Source organism: Chrysoperla carnea, chromosome 1 (assembly GCF_905475395.1).
Source record: "Chrysoperla carnea chromosome 1, inChrCarn1.1, whole genome shotgun sequence".
Lineage (NCBI taxonomy): Eukaryota > Metazoa > Arthropoda > Insecta > Neuroptera > Chrysopidae > Chrysoperla > Chrysoperla carnea.
In genome coordinates this window covers 12,989,897-13,012,628 of record NC_058337.1, presented here as the reverse complement: position 1 = coordinate 13,012,628, position 22,732 = coordinate 12,989,897, and the positions used below count along the sequence as shown (strand labels likewise).

Here is a 22,732-nt window from a genome sequence, read left to right as displayed (position 1 = left end):
CTCTGTTATAGGCGTATATGTCAGAGAAACGGAGGTTAAACCCCATTATTATTTATTATTATTAATACAAATTTAGAGAATATTTGCAACTTAAAGGTAAGCCTCCGGGTAGTCGGGCTTTCGGTTTTGGTTATACATTCTAAAAATTTAGACGGGATTTGTAGCCAAAGGTAAGCTCCAGGCTTGTTTATACTGTAGTTGCGTAGCTCGAGTAGTGTAATCTGGAGGGATTTCTGTCGTTTTTTACGTTGAATATTTTATAATTACATTTTAATTAAATTGACCGTAAATAAACTAAATTCACAATTCGGTTAATAGTGATGAAAATGATTCCATACTTGTTACTCCTCCCGAGTAACAAGTTTGGAATCATTTTTGGGGTCGCTGAACACGAATATCGCGACAGAATTGATCTCCGAGGTACCTGGTGTCCAGGGTGGACGGTATCCTCCTCGTCGTCTCTTGGACTTTTTAGGAAATTCGTTATATAATAAGTCCAAACTCGTTATTCGGGGGTTTTTGGGGGTCGCATGAGTTTGCTTTTTGAAAGGTTTTTGACGTGCTGAATACGAATCTGAGCACAAAGTTGCTTCAGAACGCTACGTTCTCGAGAAATTCCTCACTTAATATGGAAATAACTTCTTCGAAGTCATGTTTCACACATAAATAATTTTTTCTTACAAAAAAATTTACGCCATCAGAAAATACCATTCATTCCCCTTCAATAATGTAATTTTGAACGTCCGTTCTACTATCATTCATCCGATAGACGGTGCAATTGTCTAAATTCTCATGTTAGTCTAACTCATACTTCCCATGTTTACAAGGATTCACTTCAAAATCTCATATAAGCTTCAATTTCAATCCAGCACTTTTTAAACAGCCTATATAAAAATTAAAAAAAATTCTGTACCATATACGACTTGAGTAGGTAAAAAATAATTGAAAAATTGTATCACTTTGGATTTCCTGTTTCATCGTATTTACAATTCAATAAATATAATAATTCTAAAAATATGCCAAAACTTGGTCCTAAGATACATTTTTTGAAAATCAACAAAAAAAACAGTATAGATTTGATTTTTAAAGTGAAATTTCATATAAAGTGCGTCACCTTTTATGTCGGTATGTAAACATTGAATAACTTGGAAAAAAACAACCAATTTCTGTATATGAGGTATTTTTATTCAATTTGCACAAACAAACTGTGCACTTTTGCTGTGTTTTGGCCCAAACAGTCACTTTTTGGGTGTGCGATGGCGGTTCATGGATCTCGTGTGAATTCTCCATTCCCCAAATTCGGTAGTTTTGATTATTGATGCTGCCCGAGAGTGTGAAATCTCGCCAACTCATCAAAATTGGTATCTAAAAATCAGTTTCATTGTCAACCATTCGAGCGACTTTTTGGTCACGATGCAACACTTTTGGGTTCCGGACAACGCTCCCACCGACTGCTTCAATCAGTTCATTGCAACGCTTGGGCCATTTATGAATGGCAATCTCTCCCACTATCCCGTTCTCAACAAAATTTGACACCAAACGACGAAATAGTGTTGTCAGACGGTGGCTGCTTGCCTGTCGGCCACGATATTTTCGACGATATGCACGCTGAGATAACACAACTGAACAACTATTTTCAATGTCAAACGTCACTATTTCGGTCCGTTGTTTCGATGTGAAGCGATTGATGATTAAAATTGCACTGAATTGTCAAAGTTAATCAATATTTACATACTAACATAAATGGCACATCTTGTATTATTATCACAAATTGATGTATTTGATTTTTTCATTCTTAATACCATTTAGGTAAGTCATTTGAAATACAAGATTTGATCCTTATTCTAGGTATCCCATTATAACGAAGGACTTTTAGAAAAATGACCCAAGTAAAAATTATTGTACTCGGAAAGGGGCTGTCTCACAGAGACCTTAAAGACAGTGATTTACACGATTCTTGAAATTGATCTCAGGTTCGTAAATGATAAAGTAGAGGAAATGTTTAAATTAGAAATTTATTCTTAATAAAATAACAAACAACTTTTGTTGGGAACATTTTTTCGTAAACTTTATAATTTCGGAGATTTTTTTTTCATTTATCGCTATTATTATGTGTTGGATGTATTATTAATACTGTCTTAATGAGAACAAACCTTAGGTTCACAACTGTTTCTACGGCAGCGACATATAGGCTATTTACAGTTCAACTCAGCTATACAGGGTGGACCATTTTAATATACTATGGCTAATAGTTCGTTTTGTAGTTAACCAAATGGGTAAATCATACAGAACCCAATTTAGATTATAAAAAAGGTTTTGTCGATGATGGAGATAAAGATAATTCACAAACACAGAATAGATATGAAATAAATATGAAAACCAAGTAATGGGTAACAAAATATGGCAACGAATGGAACAGGTACAAATTATAAAAGAACGTACATGGCAATTATTAAGAAATCATTTTAGAAGAACAATATTAAAAGAACCAGCATTTAGTTTACTTGTGAAAAACAAAGGACAAGAACTATTAATTAAAAAATAATTACCAAAATAAGTTACATCGTTTTAACACAATACAATTGTAAAAAATTTATTCCAAAACTGAATTTTAGAAAAAAACTACTCCAATACCAGGTTGTAAAATTTTCAATCGATACAAGCATTTAAAAAAAAAAAAAAAAGTTAGATTTCGGAGGAATGCGATTTAAAAATATTTCATTATTGTATTTAATCGAAAGAAAACACGCTAACTACAGAAAAGTGCTTTAACCAAAAGTTGTCAACGGCAATAGAGGACATTCGCCTGTGTCCATAACTTGGATCTGAAGTTCTAGTTTCCAGGTCTTTTGGCCTTGATCTTCAGATGGTTTTGAAAATTTACCTGGGCTCAAGATAATCCTTTCATTGGCTGGAAGTAAATTGTGCATTTTTTAAAAATTAACATTGGCGTCGAAAAGACCTCCTTAATTCAATAAAATAGAAGTATTTGACTTCTAAAAAAAAGCAAGACAATATTTTCTTTAGTCAAGTATTTAGTTGCTTAGTGTAGGCGCTGAGTGAGTTTCGTATGCAGGTCCCACCGAACAAGGAGTATATTTCGACGTATTTTGACCCGCCGAATTCGAATTTTCAACTTGCTCAGCGCTCAGAGTGGGGGGGGGGGGGATTTGTTAATTAATTGTTTATACGGCCATAGCTCCTAAACTATTAAAAATTTTATTAAATTTAGAACCATTTTATTCTACAAGAAATAACAAATATTTCTTTTTTTTATTCGTCTTGATACGAAATAGAACCGGAGATATGGTTAAAACTGTAAACAAAAATTATAAACGTTCGTAGATTGGTTAATAAATAATATTTTTGTACTTTAAGGTACTCATTTTAAACGAGCCCTTAGCGAAAGAAAACTCCACATAATTATATATGAGAAAATTGCAATTCTAGTTTAAAATCGTAAAACTTGAAAAAATAGACAAACTTTGAAAAGCTGTACCTCCGAAACTATCGGTTTTACAAAAATTCACACGGTAAAGTATGATCGAAACTTCACGATACGATAGATAGAAGACTTAAAATATTACAAAATAATTATTTTTCCTTGTAATCTAATATTTTATAATTAATATTGGAAGCGAAATGATCCTCTTAAAAGTTATTAACATGGACGAATGACCTTTATTGTCCTTGATAGCTTTTGTCTAAAACATTTTTCTAAAGTTAACATATTTTCTTTCGATTTAATCGAATAATGACAATTTTTAAGTCGCATTTTTTCCGAAAGTTAACAATTTTCGATAAAAAAGTTTTGAATAGAAAATGTTAAGTTTTTTTATGAGAATCAACTTTCTAATTTAAATTGTTATTCTATCTCTTACTTTTTATGATCTTAATTGACTATTAAAGCAATTTGTTTAAGTTATTTTTGATTGGTTAACTGCAAAACGAACTATTATCCATAGTATATTAAAATGATTCACCCTGTATAAATTTATCTTCTTTATTATTTTCCACGGTCTTGAACGATGAGTGAAGTAAGTCAGATCTTGCTGTACGTAATATAAAGCTTATAAGTCAATCTGTGATAACAATATTAATTAAAATAAAGAACGATGCGATGACATCGATTATGTATGATAACATGAGATGTAAACTAGAAATCATGAAACAAACTCGTACTCAAATCCAAACTAAATATAATAGAAACAGCATTTAATTGAATTAAATTTGAAGTGATTCGTTGGTTGGTTTGTTGTTTCATTAATTAATTAATAAAAAATAATAAAACAATAACATAGTTAACATAATAACATTATTAATTATTAAAAACCTAAAATATACACTTTGTTTTATATAAATATATAAAATGAAATACTTAATTTAAGGTGAAAATTCTATTTTTTGTCGTTTTGAGGTCGTTTCATTTTCATTAGGTTTATGCCGAACAATACGTTTCGCTTTTAAATACGACATTGTATCCCTATTACTTTTACTTGAACTATCACTACCATAATTTACACTTATCGCTTTTAAGTTACTCGATTGATTAACACTACCACTCTCGTCTGATGATGCAGTTTCACCACGTTCACGCTCACGTTCACGTTCTATTCTTTTATAATGTCCACCACTGCTGTTACTATTTAATTTGTTTTTACGATTTACAAACGTTTTGTTACTACTACTATTTGATTTACATTTAAAATGATGTTTTATTGCTGGTCGTGACGATACTGTTGTTGGACTGTGGACACGTCGTGGAATTTCTTCATCTAACATTTCTTTATCTTCATCGTCCATGTCAAGATGTTTGTCGGCATATTCTTCGTCTAGTTCTTCATCATCTTCTTCATCTTCAGCATCCATCATTTCTTCATCATCTAATTCTTCATCGTCATCGTGATCTCTAAATTGGTTTCGTCGCATCTCATCCATATCATGATCAGTATCTGATGGTTCGACTAGAACGCCTAAACAAAGATATTTATGTAAATTCAAAGTATTCATTTTTTTAATAACTTTTATTAACAGATTAGTAAATAATGCTTTATTAGTGTTAAATTACATAAACATATAAGCTTTATCCGTTATAGGATGGAATAATTCTATCTGATCGAAATTCTGTGTCGGATATTGTAGTAATACCGAGAAAAATATAAATTAAACAAGTACCGTTGATGAACGAAATCGATTGAGCTTAAAATAATATTGAAATTAATATTCCACACAGAAAAGAATGCGTGTTAGTTAACCATTCGCTCGCATGTCCTTAAATTAAATCGAATAATAAATAGTTATTAGTTTTAGTTTGATTAAAATTTTTAACTAACTATTTTTAACTATTTAGTTAAAAATTTTAATCAAACTAAAACTAATAACTATTGATTACTCGATTTAATCATAACTAAGATAATCACTAAATTTATAGTTTGATTCCTCAATCAATTGAAAATATTAGTGATAAGTTGTCATTCTAAAAAGAAAAAAAGAAAATATTACCGTTAAGAGTAGGAAATGAAATATTTTCTGGAATCATATTCGTATCATGCCCATAGCTAACCATTAACTCTTTGATTAAATTGGCAATATCTTCACGTTTCTTCGTTACCGTAAATTCACTAAACCAGTGTTTCAGATGTTTTATTGGTATATTGTAATCTTTGATGGGATTCTGAAAAATTAATTCTTGTATAATAATGGAAAATTTGTATTTAAAAAAATAATTCGAAAATGTGTTTTTCCTTCGCCAATTAATATGTTAAAATAATAAATTTATAAATACATCAAATTTATATTTTATCTAATATTTAGAGATTTTGTAAGTTTTAAGACAGGCACAAAGAGGAGAAAATTTGTATCTATAAATTACGTCACACAAATTTTTAGATTTTGTAACTCTCCCGTCTTTGTCACAGGTAGTCATATTTGTGAAAGGTTTCATTTATGATATTGATTAAAATGAAATTCCGTTGAAGAGAAATCATAGACCGATTGCGAAATCTGAGTTATGAACTGCATAGGGCTCCACCACGATCGCTCAAAAACGATCATAATTTACCTTGCAAAATTCGTGTTCGAACTTCGAAACGAAACAAAAGCACATTATTGAATACAATAAGTAATTAAGATTAGTTCTTACCGTTAAAAATGCTTCAACATACTGCAATACGTAAAGTCCACAATCTGTAAAATTAGTTTGTTGCGGTACTTTTGGTGTATGGCCCCTCATGTTTAATTTATTAAATGTTTTTGTCGATTTGAATTTTTCACGATGTTCCCACGTTAAATAATCTCTTAACGTTGCTACAACACGTGATCGAGATGTTCCCGCTGATAATGAATCAAATATTAATATACAAGGTCTGTAAACAAAAGTTTATGTTAAAAAATTTTGAAAATCAAAATCCTATTGAAAGGCTGAACAATTTTTTTGAAATTCAAGGTCAATTTCAAAGTATCAACTTAGTAAAACTCTTTAACCCTACAACTTTTATATAAAACTTGTTTTCATAAAATTATTATTATTTGAGTTGTTCTGCTATTCAGGTACTGTTTTTTTATAATGAATGTTCCCGAACAAATTGATAATAATCAAGAGGTTCATAGAGTGCCACAAAAAAACAATTTTCGTACAAGGAATATGTACCCCGGAACGCTCTCTTTCGGAGTAACAGACGTTGGAAACTTTGCACATCGTGTCGAGATTGAATCCGTTGATTTGTCGAACAAATATTTGAAACTAAAGTTGTTATATGAAAAACATTTTTTCTCTATTCTTTTATTTGTTTTTGCTCTATCTCTTTACAGTTTATTAAATTTGATGCAAGTTGTGTTTTACTGTTAATAATCGTTGGCCAGTTTTGATACATCTCTTAACTGTTAAAGACAGAGAAAAACTTTAATTATCAAAGCCTAACACGGTGTTGCACAAAGTTTCTAACGTCTCTAGCTGCGAAGGACGCATTTCCAGTACAAATGTTCCTTATAATGTAAGGAATGAAATATCTCGTCGTAATACCCTTACCAAACCGTCCCTATCACTTCCTTGATTATTGATCTCTAGATGTAAGTAAAGACGATTTTCATTTCATATCCAATGATAATGATTTTTGTATCTAAGGTTTGAAAATTATTATTTTTAACTAATAAAAATGTACTGAACTAGTGTGAAATTAGCAGCTAGTACGATTTCATCCAAGTATCTTTCTGTCAAAATTGGACAGCATCCAAGTCTTTTGGTAGCATCAAAGAACTTGTTCTTATTTATTTAAAAATGTAAACCTCTTTAAGGTATTTCTAACGACATGCGAAAAATAGTATATTACGTGATTCGCATACTATTTTTCTACCCGGCGGAGGCGGAAAGCGGCAATTTCGTTTTACACAGTGGGCAGAAAGTTCACACTTTCTGCACAGAAATGAGAAAAAATATTTACTTTATCCATGGCCGAAAGTACGTACTTGCTTCTTCTGTTGGGAAGCAGAAAGTCCGACATTTATGTTTTGGTATCACAAAGGCAGAAAGTTTGAGAGCCCCGAACTGTGCGCCATCATATCGCGCAGTGCATGAATTTCAAGCTTTCTGCCCTTGTAGTGTAATATACTAATTTGCACGAAAAAATCAAAAGTTTTCAACGACATAAAGCTGTAAAAAAATTTTAGGGCCATTGACCATCTGTCTTTGTTAACTGCTATAAATTTTGAACCTTATCCAAATAGGACTTACATTTAGAAGAAATTTTTAGACATTTTTACCCGACTGCGCGACGCAAAGGAGTGGTAATGTGTTTATCAGTCTATATATGTATGTGTGTTCTTATATAGCACAATAGAGACCAAAGGCATGGGACGATTTTGATGATTTCAAAGCCAATTGATTTGTCTTAGTCTTGCGAGTGCTATTGAAGATATAGCAGAAATGAAAATTCAATATGGCGACCAGCAGAGGCCATATTGTGAAAAAGAAAAAATGATAGTCGGTAAAGTATGGTTAGTGGGGTATCATTGAAAAGGTATTCTAACTAAATCTGGACTTCGTTAAATTAAAAGTGAAAATAAAAAAGAAGTCCAGCAGTTTACATAGCGACTTAACAGTCGGGACCCATTATTGGGAATATTTGAGTCGGTCGAGATTTTAATGAGTCCCGACTGTTAAAGTCGCTATGTAAACTGATGGACTAGTTTTTTTTCTTTTCGGTTTTTATCTAACACAGTCGTTTTTTTTAAAATTGTTTTTAGTTCGCGTTTTACTATAGAAAATAACTTTGCGAAAGAGATGCTTTGAGCTTAATTACGATGTAATTGACCGTTTAGTTGGCGAAAAATCAATAATCGAACATTAGTTTTTGGCGAATATTTAGTCTAATCCAGAAGTGACAAGTGCAAGCGGCTATGTTGTTCAATTTACTTTGTGTACCGGTACTATCAGATGCTTATACACAGTAAACACAGATGGGCAATATATGATAGTATTTGTTGGAACGTTGGCAGATTTATTGAAGCAATATGCTACTATTTAGATAACTATATTTTTCTCTTTTAAAGATATCGCGTTCTCTCTAATGTCGTTATAAATATCTTAAAATATTATATTTAATAAGCTTGTTATTGATAATACTGTTATTTAAAACTTACTGTTTAATAGCGTTTTGATGAACGTCACCATTTTCACGAGGATTTTTATTCTCTTCTTTGATTGTTGCTGCACTCGATTCATCTGGTGGAGTATCTTCTTCGCTATCATTATGTTCTAAATCACTGTCACTACCCTCAGCTTCATCACGATCACTACCATCAATATCTTCCGATTGCATATTCATTAAATCTGTTGAATTTTTCGCTTCTCTTTTTATGGCTGTAAGTATTGTATTTCCAATTTGAATTTGATACTTTTTACCTATATATATTCAATTAGGTTTGTTAAGCAATCCCCGATTAGTATGCTGATGCTCAAAAGTATTAATACATAAATCAACCCCAACATTCATTATTATCAAAGTTTATTCAATTCAAAATGCATGCATGCTTTAGAAGAGTTATTTGAAAATTTTTCAAATAGGTTAGAAGTCCTAATCCACACATCTTACAATAAAAGGGAATCAACCTCGAAATCTAATGGAATAAGCTGTCACGTATAACCAACCATCCTTAGATATTCAAGATTAAAGACAGCAAGAATCAGTTTTTTTGAGAATATCTCGTTTTCTTTGCCTTCAATCGTATTTACATTTATTATTATAGTTATAGAGGATAAAATTCTCTAAAAATTTTGCCTGAAATCTTTTTTGAAAATAGGGCAAAAGAACGAAACGATATTTTGGAAGTACTTGTAAAAGATCTGGTATCCTATGAGCATAACTTGATTGCTGCTGAGACAAAATAGCGCACCGTTTGCTATGATACAGCAATTATTTAAAGCCAATACCATCTCCAATAAGAAAGATTCACCACTTCACATATGTAATCAAAGAAATTTATAGGTTTATAGAAGATCAGGAAATATAATAGACTGAAATTCACGATTGACCCTTCACTAAGATACGTATAACTGGGCGATCCATCTTCTGCGCCCTCTATTTGAAAAACGGTTCAGCGTATAAAAAAAGGTTTTAGACAAAATGTATGGAGAATTTTTGTGACCTTTGATCTTGAAAATCTAAGGACACTGACACGTCACCATACGTGACTTTTGAAACAAAATTTGTACTATCAAAATAAAGGTTTGTAGCAAATATTCAGCTTAATCTGTTAGATTCCGAGGTAAAACCTTAAGATGATTGGACTATCCCTTGGAATTTTTATTTAATGTTAACATACATAGTGGCAATGGGAAAAATCATTTTGTTTTAAAAGTACTGGCGTATCGGCCATTCCTAATATTATTATTCCACATGCACCAAACAATAATAGCGTTAATACATTTTCACAACTTGAACTAAGAACTAAACGCTCGGCAAAAAAAAGACTACTTTAAAATAAAATATTTTTTAAGTTGTTTGCAATTTGTTCGTCAATAATATTTACAATAATAAAAGCAGGGCAAACGTCAATATATTCCTCACGACTCACTGTATAAAAAATGTTGGTAAACCTAATATTAAAGCAAACTTCCGCCTTGACATAAAATGATTTTCATATTGAAACAAATTTTTTTATGCGATTGACTTGTTGATTGATTGATTTTAATAGGGTTAGCTCTTACTCTGTGTTATATTTATTATGGTTATATTATAATAGTAATCTAATAATATTAGTGGCACCATTTATTAATACTTAAAAGATTAAAACATAATTAAGAAATACATACTTTTTGATGTTTTTGTAATATTCTTAATATCAACCGGTTTATCATCGCTAAGTCTTCTCGCCCCTTCTAAATTAGGATAACATATAATTGCTAAGAACCAATGTGACGATTCATTGATTGGTATTATAACAAAATCTTTTTCAAAAATATCAATACCACGCGTCCAACGTGCTACTCTTAAATGTCGTCGTTGTGCTGCACTCAATGACGAATCGTTTTCAAAATCTGGTACAGATTTCCTGTAAGTTAAAAATAATATTTTTTAAATCAACTATTTAAAAAAATACAAATCAAATAACTTAAAATAAGGATGTAAACTGGATAAATTAAATAAGTTACATATGTGGGGAGCCGTTAAGGACAAATGTTACGATAAACATCCAGAGACGTTTGACGACTTGAAACATGCAATTTAAGTTGCCGTTGACGTAATAGAGGCTCAAATAATCGAAAATGTACAATTGGGCCGGCAGAATGGGTTACTGTAGAGTAGACCTGTAGCAGTCATTCGAACGAATTTGTGTTCCACGTTTAATTTCAAAGTATACTCTTTTCAATAAAGCAACAACCATTTAAAAACCCCCATGTGCTTTCATTTTATAGCAAAATAAATTCCAATTTTTAAATGGCCCATCCAGTAAATTCGGTTTTTAATTTTGGCTTGATGGATAAGGTATAGCACGAAAACACTTCATTGAAATTTCCTCCCACAAATTTCAAAAGCCTTTAGAATGGCTTCCAACTTGAATTTTAGTATAATTATCTCGGTAAATATTATTTTTATGTGATAAATTGTTACAGAAAAAAATTCTTAAAAACATTATTTCCAATTAATTTTGTTCGAAAAATTCTTTAAATTTTGAATATTTAAATGTTTCAAAAAAGTTTTAATGGTGAATTATATTTTTTCTTTCTTTGATTCACCCGTCAGTACTCGTGTTATGAGCTTTTTGCTCAATCTTGATTTTAAACATACATAACTTTTGAACTCAAACTAACTTTTTAAGTCTTGAACACACTATAAAAAATTAAAAATTTCAGTTTGATATCTCTTTTCGTTGTTTTACAAATGGTATATGTGGTTGAAACTTTTTCTATCTTCTATATAACTTATTTATTTTCGAATTATGAATTATTCAAATTTTTTCAATCTTTCTACAGTTTAATAAAAATTTGCTTTTTCTAGTTATTTAGAAATTGTGAAAATTTCTCTCATCACGAGCGGTTCGTGATGCACTTTCGTTAGTTTAAATGAATTTAATTATTTAGATTATTACTCTGATCTATTATTTTCACTCTCAGACATCAATCAATAGTCATGTAATCGAACTATTTTTAATTAGCTAGTGCAATAAAAAATAAATTTATATAAAAATTAGGTACAAGTTATGATTTACATATAGAATATTTAAAGTTCGAAATAATTGACGAATGTGCAGAACGCGTTAAAAAATCTCCCATCACGCGACTAAAGATTACCGAACGGTTGACGCGAGTACGGACGGGTTAAGTCAAAATGAGCATAAATTTAAGGATGAAGTGACTTACCTATTTTTAACTTGAGGTTTGGACGTTAATCGCTTATAAAAAAACGTACTAAATATATGAAATTTGTCTCGTTTATCTGAAGTAAGACACGTTTCTAACAAATATTTTAAATAAAAATCAATGATAACATCGTTTAAAAATTGATCGGTTGCCAAACACGCATAATCTTCACTGTAGATTGGAATTCCACCTTTACCGTGCCTTGGATACTTCAACAATTGTTTAACAGGCATATTTGTTAATGAACTTGATCCTGTAGAACTTCTTGTTATTTTATGAAGTGCAGACTTTTCATCTAACTTTTCTTTATGTGGTAATTTTGCTGCATCACCACACGCACGTATTAAAATTTCATTAGCATCTGCTTGATTTAATTCATCTAATTTTCCAACAAATAATGATTTAAGTAGCTTTCCATCTTCAGGTGATAGTTCTGAAGGTATTAGAACAATGCGTCGATATAAACCAGCCTTATCCGAGGTTGGATTAAAATAGTAATCTTTTTCTGATTCATCATCTTTCATTTCCATTACTTCACGAATTTGTCGTGCTGCACCAGGTAATACGTATAAAAACATTATTGGTAATGACTTCCCAAAATGGACTAATATTTTCACTATTTGATTATATTTTAATTTCAATGTTACAGGTGTATTATCTTTTCTAGGAACTGGTAACCTTAACAAATCTTTTGATACAGCTATCTACAAATTACCAAAAAGTACAATTATAAAATTTTATAATAACAAGTTTATATTTAAAACTAACAAAGTTCATTGTTTAAATGTCCTATATATTTTATTAAATTCGGTATCAAAGCTTATAAGCTTTTAGTAGAGGAGCCCAGGGTGTTAAAAGTATAGTAACTTGAGCATCGTCGAGACCTATGTCATTTTGTTACTTAGATTATTTTAAGAAAAAAAAGGTCCTATAAACATTTTCAATCTAGCGCTGGGACTTATAGGCCTTAGAAAATACTAAAAAACAGTTTTTCGTATTTCTTGAGTTTTTTCCTTCAAAATAAAACAAAAAATTAAACCGTGCTCGAGTTACTATAGGTAACGTTTTTTTGATGCAATTATGCAAACTTGCCATTTCCTTGCGTTACGCTTAAATCGTCAGATTATTGAAATATTGTAGCATGTAATTAAACCACCATATTTTAATCTGACGCGTGCGAGTTAATTTACCTACCGGTTTTTTTACTAATCTGATCGTCGGTGGGGGTATTTAAGAAGGACCAAAAAACTCTCATATGTTAATCTAACTCGCTCGAGTTTCTCCCTAAATCCCCTCTTGGACTCCCCTATTTAGACATTGATAGTTTACTAAAAATGTAAGTTTTTTGAAAAACTAAAATTGGTTTTCTATGAACTATAGTATATTTTTTGTTATCGTTTTTATTTCACGATACTATTTTAGGTGTATATTCCCTGTTTACTAGAAAAAAATAAAAAAGTTCATTTGCCCATGTTTGCAATTAATGTATTATCGAGATAAAATTTAAATAACAATAACTGTTTGCTGTAGTTTCAACGATCCGATTCCTAGATTCTTCTAACGTGAGTTAAATGCTCGTTAATATTAATTTAACTTTCAAATTTCTCAAATAATAGTAAAATTAACAACAAAGATGTGCTCAGTTTGGTATTTGACCACTTTCTCATAAATATTTACTGTACCGATATTTTTAAAACAGATAATTTTATTCATAGAAAATTTTCGAAAAGTAATACTTAAAATGTTAAATCTAATCTATAAATTACAAAAACTACTTACCTCGTTTGTTGGTGTACATTTGTAACTTCCAATTCTTACTGTTCGGCAGCTGAATTCAAGTACTGTTTTAGCAGATGAATTGTCTAATTTCGGGGGTTTTGTAACAGCCATTTCAGTATTCTCAGATACTCCTAAAAATAAAAACATGATTTAAATATGGGCATCCTAAATATTAGTATTTTGAATACAATCCTAAAAGTGATTGTCAACAAAGGTTTATAATTTTTGTAAATTCATGGTAGTCATGGTAAAAAGATGGTGAAATTACAAAGTTAATATTAAATTTTCAGTTAAACTTTTATAATTTTTCAAATTGACCAACAGGAAAGGTTTAAGTATTTACAATGCAAGTTTTACATTTTTCAGTGAATACAATATTAAAATATGGGGTAATTACATTTTTACAACACACATTTAAAAAATATAGGATATTTTATGAAATGTTTCTTTAAAAACTTACTTTTTGATTAAAAAATTGATCAAAACGAGGTTAAAACAATAATAAAAGATGGCGATAGTAATAAATCAATAAACTTTAAAATGTTAATAAATTTCTAAATAAATATATAGAACTTGTTCTAAACATTTTAATTTTTTAAAATATTAAAAAAAAAAAAAACTTTTATTAAATTTCTTTGACTTTTTGACAAACTGTTACAGTTATGAAAATCGCAATGAGATTAACTAACTGTACAACCAACTTGAAGATTCTAAATATATTTGAGTTATGATTTTTTTTAAATAAAATTCTCTAAGGTTGGTATTCTTATTCGAAAGTTTTATAAGTTCAATTCAAAATAATATAACTTTTTTATTTCGATGTTTTCTAAAATGAATAAATTTTTTATGCAATGTTTTTGACTCGAACTTTTGATTAAAAAAAATTTTTTTTTTTTAATATATGATAGAACACAATTTTATCACATATAATATTTCAAAAATTATAAAATTAATTACTAAGGTTACAATGGTTAGATTAGGTTATGTTATCCACTACGAATTGCTACGAATAAAATAGAAAAATTTAATTGCTACGAATCTACGCTTAAATTTAATATTAGCAATTATTCACCACAAAAAAAAATTGAACACAGACAGCTACGGATAATTTTACGCTACAAATAAAAATTAGCAATTATTCTCTTTAAAAGAGTATTGAACACAGTTTGCTACGAACTGCTACGAGTTTTAGAAATTTATCTATATAGATTAAGTACGAACAATAAGAAAATTCAACAATCAAAATTCTAAATACAATAAAGAACAAACGGTTAAATATTGTTGTTTATTCATTTTCTATATTAAAAACAGGGAAGAAATTAAAAAATAAAAATTAATGATTATAATATTGTTGTTGAAAAAGGATAGAAAAATTAAAAAAATCACATGTTAGACGAAAACAGTAAACGGAATAATAAAAATTCTTATTGACTCAGTTGCATAAAAAAAATATAGTTTGTTCACCAACACTTGAACGAAAGACAAAATAACATTAAAAAAAATAATTTATTTGTCGTTAAAAAATATTGCAAACAGTTTAACATACGTACAATTTTAGAAAAATTTAATAAAATGTTATTATTAAGATAAAATTGATAAATTTTCCTTATAGCTCAAAGTGAACACAGTATAAATTAAAATTAGTATACAACATTATATATGTATACACAAAACAACTATTCCAAAGCCGTGTTTACACTATAACAGTGCAGACATGCCATGATAATTTATTTGTTTTAGTTTGAAATATTTATCAGTAAGATAAAAAAAATTTTCAGTGACAAAGGAATCATACTGGTTATTAAAACTTTTATCCATTAATTTGCCGCTAATTAATTTTTAATATATAATATTGATAAAAATAAATGTACGCATATACGCTATTTGTACAGTGTAAATGCGACTTTGAATTACAATCATAAAGAATATTTTAAAAGGAAAAAAAAAATGAATTTAAAAAAAAAAATAATTTAAAAAAACATTTAAGCAGATTTTAAATGTCTGAAAATTATTTTTAAATTGAAATTATATGTAAATTTAAACCAAATAATCCTAAATGTTAGGTTAAGGTATTAGAATAAGTCCGTATTCGTAGCTTACAGACTGTGTTCAATAATTTTATAAATACCGTAGTAGTAGAAATTATTCATAGCTTTCAAATAAAAAAATAAAAAAACACATTAAAATTATATTAACACTTAGGTAGGTGTTATTACTTGCAATTAAGTTTTCAATGAGCTATTAAAAAAAATGTTTTACTTTTTTTTGGATTATCATTATTTTAAAATTCTTTAAGATTTTATCACAATTTATTATCACAGCTGATAATTTGTACTATAATTTATTGTACATAACCTTACTTTAGTTTTTAGAGATAATTTATAAAAGATTAGTTGATATGCCTTATCTATCTTTTAAAACAGAAGTAAATATTTTTTTAAGTAAAAACCACTGTAGTAATAATAAAATTAAATTAGTATAATAGAAATATTTTTTACGAATTTGCCGCGTAATTTTAAATCGATTTATTGACATTAACAAAGGACTTAATGAACTCTATAAAAATTTATAAAGCGTGAAAACATTTTTGGTATAGGTTTTATATCTCTTCTGAATCAATAATCAAAAGAGCCATAAAATGCTTTAAAATTGATCAAGCTCTTCGAATGATTTATGGTTGAATAATTTATCGTTTATATTAAGCCCATTTTTGACACAATGATCGGTATTGAATAATTAATTTTCGAAATGGATTTTTTATACATTTGAAAGGTTTAAATCAAAGACAAACACGGGGCATGTCTCTAAAAAAATTAGTTAGAAAAGGTTTCTTATATGATTTCGAGATGTTTTCAAAAGTCATATCAATTTCTACCAAACATGGACATAAATTAGTCAAATAAAGGCATACATAAAATAGCCATTCAATAACAGCTCCGATTTTGATATAAAATTTCAGATAGGGGAAATAATCTAGAGGGGGAATAGGCAATGTCGCAACTGATATATCGACGCCCAGCCTGAATCGCTAATGATGGAAGTTTGAAATTTCGAGAAGATATTGATTTGATACTGTAGATGTCACATAAAAAAAGGATTTTTCGAAATTCATCTCCTAAAAGAGTGAAATAGGGGATGAAAGTTTATATGAAAATATAAACCGTCATTTTTGAGTTCAATACTTAACCGATCTTTAAAGTTCTTTCACCTATAGAATGCTACATTATCAGCAAGTAACATTGGCTACATTTAATTTTCAAAAAATTAAGGTTCCGCACCAAAAGTAAAAATCCATTAAAAAGTGAAACCGTCATTTTTGAGTTCACTACTTAACCGATTTTAAAAATTCTTTCACTTATTCGTTGTGTGCGTAGTCATGGTAGGGATAATAAAATCGATGCCAGCGCTTTAAGTGAAAAATTTTGGAGATAAAGTGGGCTGTTATGACTAATTTGCAATTATTTACATGTTAATGATATAGAAACTGTCAAATTAAAATGATTGAAAAACACTAATTAATTAAACTTAATGCATTAAAAATTGTGAAAATAAGAAATCAAATTGTACAAATATTATTTTTCAAATGTTAATTATCGTAATTATTTATTTAAATTTGTGAAACAAGAATATTAAATTTTAAATGTAAGTTTTCAATGCAATCCACACAATTATATATGCATCCATTAATTCTATAATTAAAGTAGTGTATCGTTGTCATGGAAACGAAATTCACGCTCGGAGCGAATAGAATCTTTTTTCAAAAAAGTTAAGATTCTGCACCAAAAGTTAAAATCAAATTTTATTGCTATTAAGTTAAAATACATTTTTTGTGGAAAAAAATCACGCATAAATGAGTTTTTTATATAAGTTGCACAAATATCGCGACTATTCGTGACTTCATAACACTATGGCAATTAAACTCAAAATCGATTAAATTATAGTGTGGAAATTAGTTCTACGTCAATGAATTCGTATTATTTATAATTTATATATGAATTTTTTTATGACTGATAACAGTGCCACTATACTGAATTTAAAAAAGATTTTATAATTTCAATTTTCCCTAGGGTCGCCAAGAAATGAAATAAGTTTAACTACTAAATCGACTCTTTTTTTAAAACTTTAACCTTTTATTTTCAATTTTTTATATCAATTACTGAAATGTATCCGTATCTTTACAATATAGTGCTGTCTAGTAATCAACGCTACACATCGAGTTCCAGCTTATTTGAATTAAAATAGATTGTTGGAGGTGTCTAAATGTGGCAAAAAACAAAACCCCAAAATCGTGTTCTAGGCCGTCCGTCCGTCCGTCCGTCTGTGGACACGATAACTCAAAAACGAAAAAAGATATCGAGCTGAAATTTTTACAGCGTACTCAGAACGTAAAAAGTGAGGTCAAGTTCGTAAATGAGCATCATGGGTCAATTGGGTTTGGGTCCGTAGGACCCATCTTGTAAACCGTTAGAGATAGAACAAAAGTTTAAATGTAAAAAATGTTCCTTATCAAAAATTAAACAACTTTTGTTTGAAACATTTTTTCGTAAACATCACTGTTTACCCACGAGGGCGTTAATTAGATGCAAATTTTGTAGTATGTATTAATATAGGAATATCAGTTGTGTGTGTGTCTATTTAAAAGCGAATATCTTTTGTTATTTACGTGACGTCAAAAAAACAAACGATTGCGCATCACCATGTATGTATGTGTAATGTGATAGAGTAATTAACACTGTCTATGCATGATATTTCAATTTTAAAATTGAAATATTTTAGAAAAGAATCGCCCATATACAGGGTGTCTTCTTTAAGTTGACATATCCTTGAAACTCTAAAAATAACTTTTATCGATAAAAATGGTTCAAGCGAAAAATGTTGGGTGTTTAGACGCAGATGGACTTGCCTAGGTTTTCAAGCTCAATGAAAAGCTCACTCTATTCCATAACTGGTAATCGACAGATAACCACTTTAAATTAGAAAGTTGTTATTGATTAAAAAGCAACATTATTTGTTCGGATTTCGAAACATTTTTCCGCAAACCGTATAGTTTAGGCAAAAACGGACTGAACAGTTTTACCCAAAATTATCAAAATTGTTATTTTGTATAATTATTTCTGCGAAATCACTCTCTGAAAAAAAATTGTCCAATAAATTCAATAAAAGTGGTTTGTTTTTCTATAAAGACCATTTTTGTCCAAATTGAATAAATAAACGCACAAAAAGCTAGATTTTTGCTGTCAATTACTGTCTAAACTATTCGTTTTACAGAAAATGTTTCAAACAAAAAAGTTTTGCGTATTTATAAAGAACAACTTTCTATTTTAAGGCGTTCATCTAATGTTTGTCTTTTATTATGTATATCGAATTACCAAGCAGCCTGTATAAATTGAAACTCGTATAACATGTTTAGAATTTTTTTATATTTCTCTGACAGTGTTTAAATAATTTGCCATATCTCTTTAAAAATTTCAGATTTAGAGTAAAAGTACGAAATCTTAAATAAACATTTAAAGATAGAGCAAAAATGTTTATCATAAAAATACCAATAACTTTATCAAAGTTCTGACGCCTGTAGCTTTAATTGGGGCCATTTCAGGGCATGTATTTACTATACCAAAATGATTATTTTAACAGATCCTATTGACTTCTTGATTATTGACCATTTATTCTGATATATCCGATATAATGTCAATAGGGGATCGGACTAAATTATTTTATTACTTCAGATGAAGAATTCTCACTTCACGAATAGAAAAGTGAAGTTGGTTTTTAAAAATCTTCACTAGTATGCAAGAAAATTCCTACTTAAACAAAGAGGAATATACCCACTTTGTTTTGCTAAAAGAGGATGGGAATCCTTTAAAAGCAATCTTTGATTGATTATAAGTCTTCGTCTTTTAATCAATTTTAATTTTACTTTCAAATTTTGTCATGGTATCAAGTCTAGTTTTACATTTTTATGGGTAATATGGCCAATTCAACATAAGGATTATCACCAATTCGAGGGCCTCATGCCAGGAGGGCGCATCCGCCAAAACCCAACTTTAACTGCCCTTGTTTAAACACCCCTATATTTAATAAGACTTTAATAATTACTCTAAAGGTGTATGTGGATACGACCTTGTGATTCGCTGCATTTTCTGAACATTTTTTTAGTTCCAACATTGCGCATGTGTCATTAGTTTGCTACTAAACGCTATTAGTACAGTGAATAAGCTTGAAAAAAGTGTCGATAGTGGGACAGTTGGGAAGCAGCGCCAAATTTTTTTTTATAGGACCTCAAGTAACTTAACTTAACCTAGTCTTACGCGGGCATAGGGTCTCAGCAGGGGGAATATGTAGCTCACAATTTTTTTTGAAATAGTTATTTTGGCTTAAAATTGTCTCCCAGTAGGTATTTTTGGTCGCTGAATACGAACCCGTTGTCAGATTACACGGATTGTGTCGCGAATTTCAAAAATCATACCATTTTTGACCGGAAGTTCTACTTTTTGACATAAAAATGGCAAAATAATTATTTCCAGCTATGCTCTAGATTCTGACATACGATTCGGGCCGGATTCATCATGACATACGATTTCGCGGGCCGGATTCTTTATAATTGCATATCTTAGTAACACCTTTGAAAAAAATTCAACATTTTCAATGAATTCACGAATATGTTTGTGCTGATTCATTTTTTTTAAATATTTATAAATTTTATGAAAATGTTGCGTTTTTTAATTTATTTTTAGAATTAAATGAAATCATAAAAGGTTAAAATTAAATATTCAATATTATAAAACTTTCACAAAATTAAATTTATATTTTTTAATAACTTATTTATCAAAAATTAACTTAAAGTTTTCACAAAAGTTAATGTAAACATATGTGAGCATCTCCTATGAAATAATTACCACAAGTAACTCCATGATTATAACTAACTTCACTCTGTAGTCACCTCGACTATCGGCCACTCGCGGCAGCACTAGTCGACATCGGCATGACACACCGTGTCATGCCGATGTCATGTACAAATACAAATTATTCAATCAAAATACATATAACAATATCAGAAATATTGTAGTTAATAAAATTCACAGAAAATACTTTAATAAATTTAAAAAATAGGCGGTATTTGGTCAATAATTTACGAATATCCGACTAGGAGCTCGCGGGCCGGATTGAGCTTCTTCGCGGGCCGGATCCGGCCCGCGGGCCGTAGGTTGGGCACCGCTGCTCTAGAACGTCTTCCAAAAATCGTGTCATTTTTGACCAAGAACTATACAAAATAATCTTATATATTTAAACGAGCAATTTTTGTATATATATATATATGTACATTTCCGATATACATATATAAAATATATAAAATGTCTCCAACGATTTTCATGAAATTGAGTTTATAGGAGTTTTTTGGGGCGAAAAATCGATCTAGCTAGGTTCTTTTTTTTTAGAAAATTTCGTTTTATCTGTGTTTTCAGAAAAAATTGAAACAAAGTGCAAAAAACGACTCTTCCTGACATCTATTGGTGTTTATTGTAGTTAACGAAATAAAGTACATTAGCGGGACATTCAAATTGATATTTGTGTGGAGACATTTTAAACGGTTCTTATATAAGTAATAAAACGGTTTTTATATAAGTTTGAGTGTGTCTCAACTCAAAAAATACCGAGCAAAGCTCGGTCATCCACGTACTTTGTACTTAAATGAGCAAAATATTTCTAAATTGGTAAATTGGCAGATACGCCCTTCTGGCATGTAGCCTTCCACTATCGTTATTTATTGGCAGGGCAGCTTATACTATAAAAACAAGAAAAGTCTGGCATTTTTATTTCTGGTATAAATAAATGCTAAAATTAAAGATTAAACAAATTTCAAGTAGCTTAAAAGATATTTTTTTGCAAATGTTATAGGTTGGGCGGAAATAACCGCAAACCTCGAGCCTGATTTAGGATTCTAGATTCACCAATTAATAAAAACTTGCCTAAAACATCTTCTCTAAATTAGCCATCAGCTCTTGGACTAATATTATATTGAACTGTTTTCAAAAAGAGCACCACTAACCATGGTAATTACCTAGGATTGATTTGTACAAGTAACATTCATTAGTTAAAAACAATTCATTAGACAAATATTTTCCTGTGAAGGAAATTATGGCAAATGAAACTCGAAGTCCGATTTTTTGGGTCTTATATTCCTAGATTCTTGATTAAGATGACATTTTTTTATGAAATGATATTATTGTCATTTGTGTCCAGTAAATAGTGTATTTCTTCTAAATAGTAATTTCCTTTAAATCTCCAGGCTTCGATATTTCGAAAATTATGGTATATATCTTTATCATCACTACATATTATAAAACAAAGTCGCTTTTTCTGTCCCTATGTACGCTTAAATCTTTGAAACTACGCAACGGATTTTGATGCGGTTTTTTTTAATAGATAGAGTGATTCAAGAGGAAGGTTTTTATGTATAATACATCCATATTATAGTAGAGTAAAAGGTTGAAATAGGGGTTGAAAGGGATATCCTTTGTATGCTTAAATCTTTGAAACTACGCAAAGGATTTTGATGCGGTTTTTTTTAATAGATAGAGTGATTCAAGAGGAAGGTTTTTATGTATAATACATCAATATTATAGTAGAGTAAGGGGTTGAAATAGGGGTTGAAAGGGATATGCTTCAAAAACTAAAAAAGTTGTGCATCGATTAAGCTCAAATATTGACACGATATACAACCAGCTTCAAAGATCTATTGTTTTTATCTACTTTTAACCTTCGGAGGGTAGATAGGTGTAGCGAGAAAGTGGGAAGGAATTATCGAATATTTACAAATATACCTAAGTGGGGTATCAAATAAAAGAGCATGACTTGTACATTACAAAACTGTTATCCCACGCAAGGAAATGTGGAGGGAGGGGTGCAAGTGGGGATGTTGCCCAGCAAAGCGGGTAGTTCACAGCTAGTTTGAGTATATTATAGTATTTAAAATTCAAATTAGAAGTTTCAAATATTATTATAAATGTACTTATTGGCTTTATGATTACATGATTCAAAATATTGTGGTTGAATGCGTAAATAATAAAAATGCGTAAATTTTGTTTTTCTTTCACG

General features: G+C 29.8%; 1 protein-coding gene across 1 annotated transcript in view; it reads right to left on the bottom strand.

Moving 5' to 3' along the window:
• Positions 1-4,340: 4,340 nt before the first annotated feature.
• LOC123290794 overlaps positions 4,341-22,732 on the bottom strand; it is a 42,505-nt gene continuing 24,113 nt past the window's right edge. The window contains exons 15-21 of the mRNA XM_044871126.1: positions 13,637-13,767; positions 11,858-12,561; positions 10,310-10,548; positions 8,638-8,899; positions 6,143-6,365; positions 5,503-5,674; positions 4,341-4,973 (exon numbers count right to left, since the gene is read on the bottom strand). Of these exons, the coding sequence (XP_044727061.1) occupies positions 4,384-4,973; positions 5,503-5,674; positions 6,143-6,365; positions 8,638-8,899; positions 10,310-10,548; positions 11,858-12,561; positions 13,637-13,767 (2,321 nt within the window). The 3' untranslated portion in view covers positions 4,341-4,383. The remainder of the gene's footprint in view (positions 4,974-5,502; positions 5,675-6,142; positions 6,366-8,637; positions 8,900-10,309; positions 10,549-11,857; positions 12,562-13,636; positions 13,768-22,732) is intronic.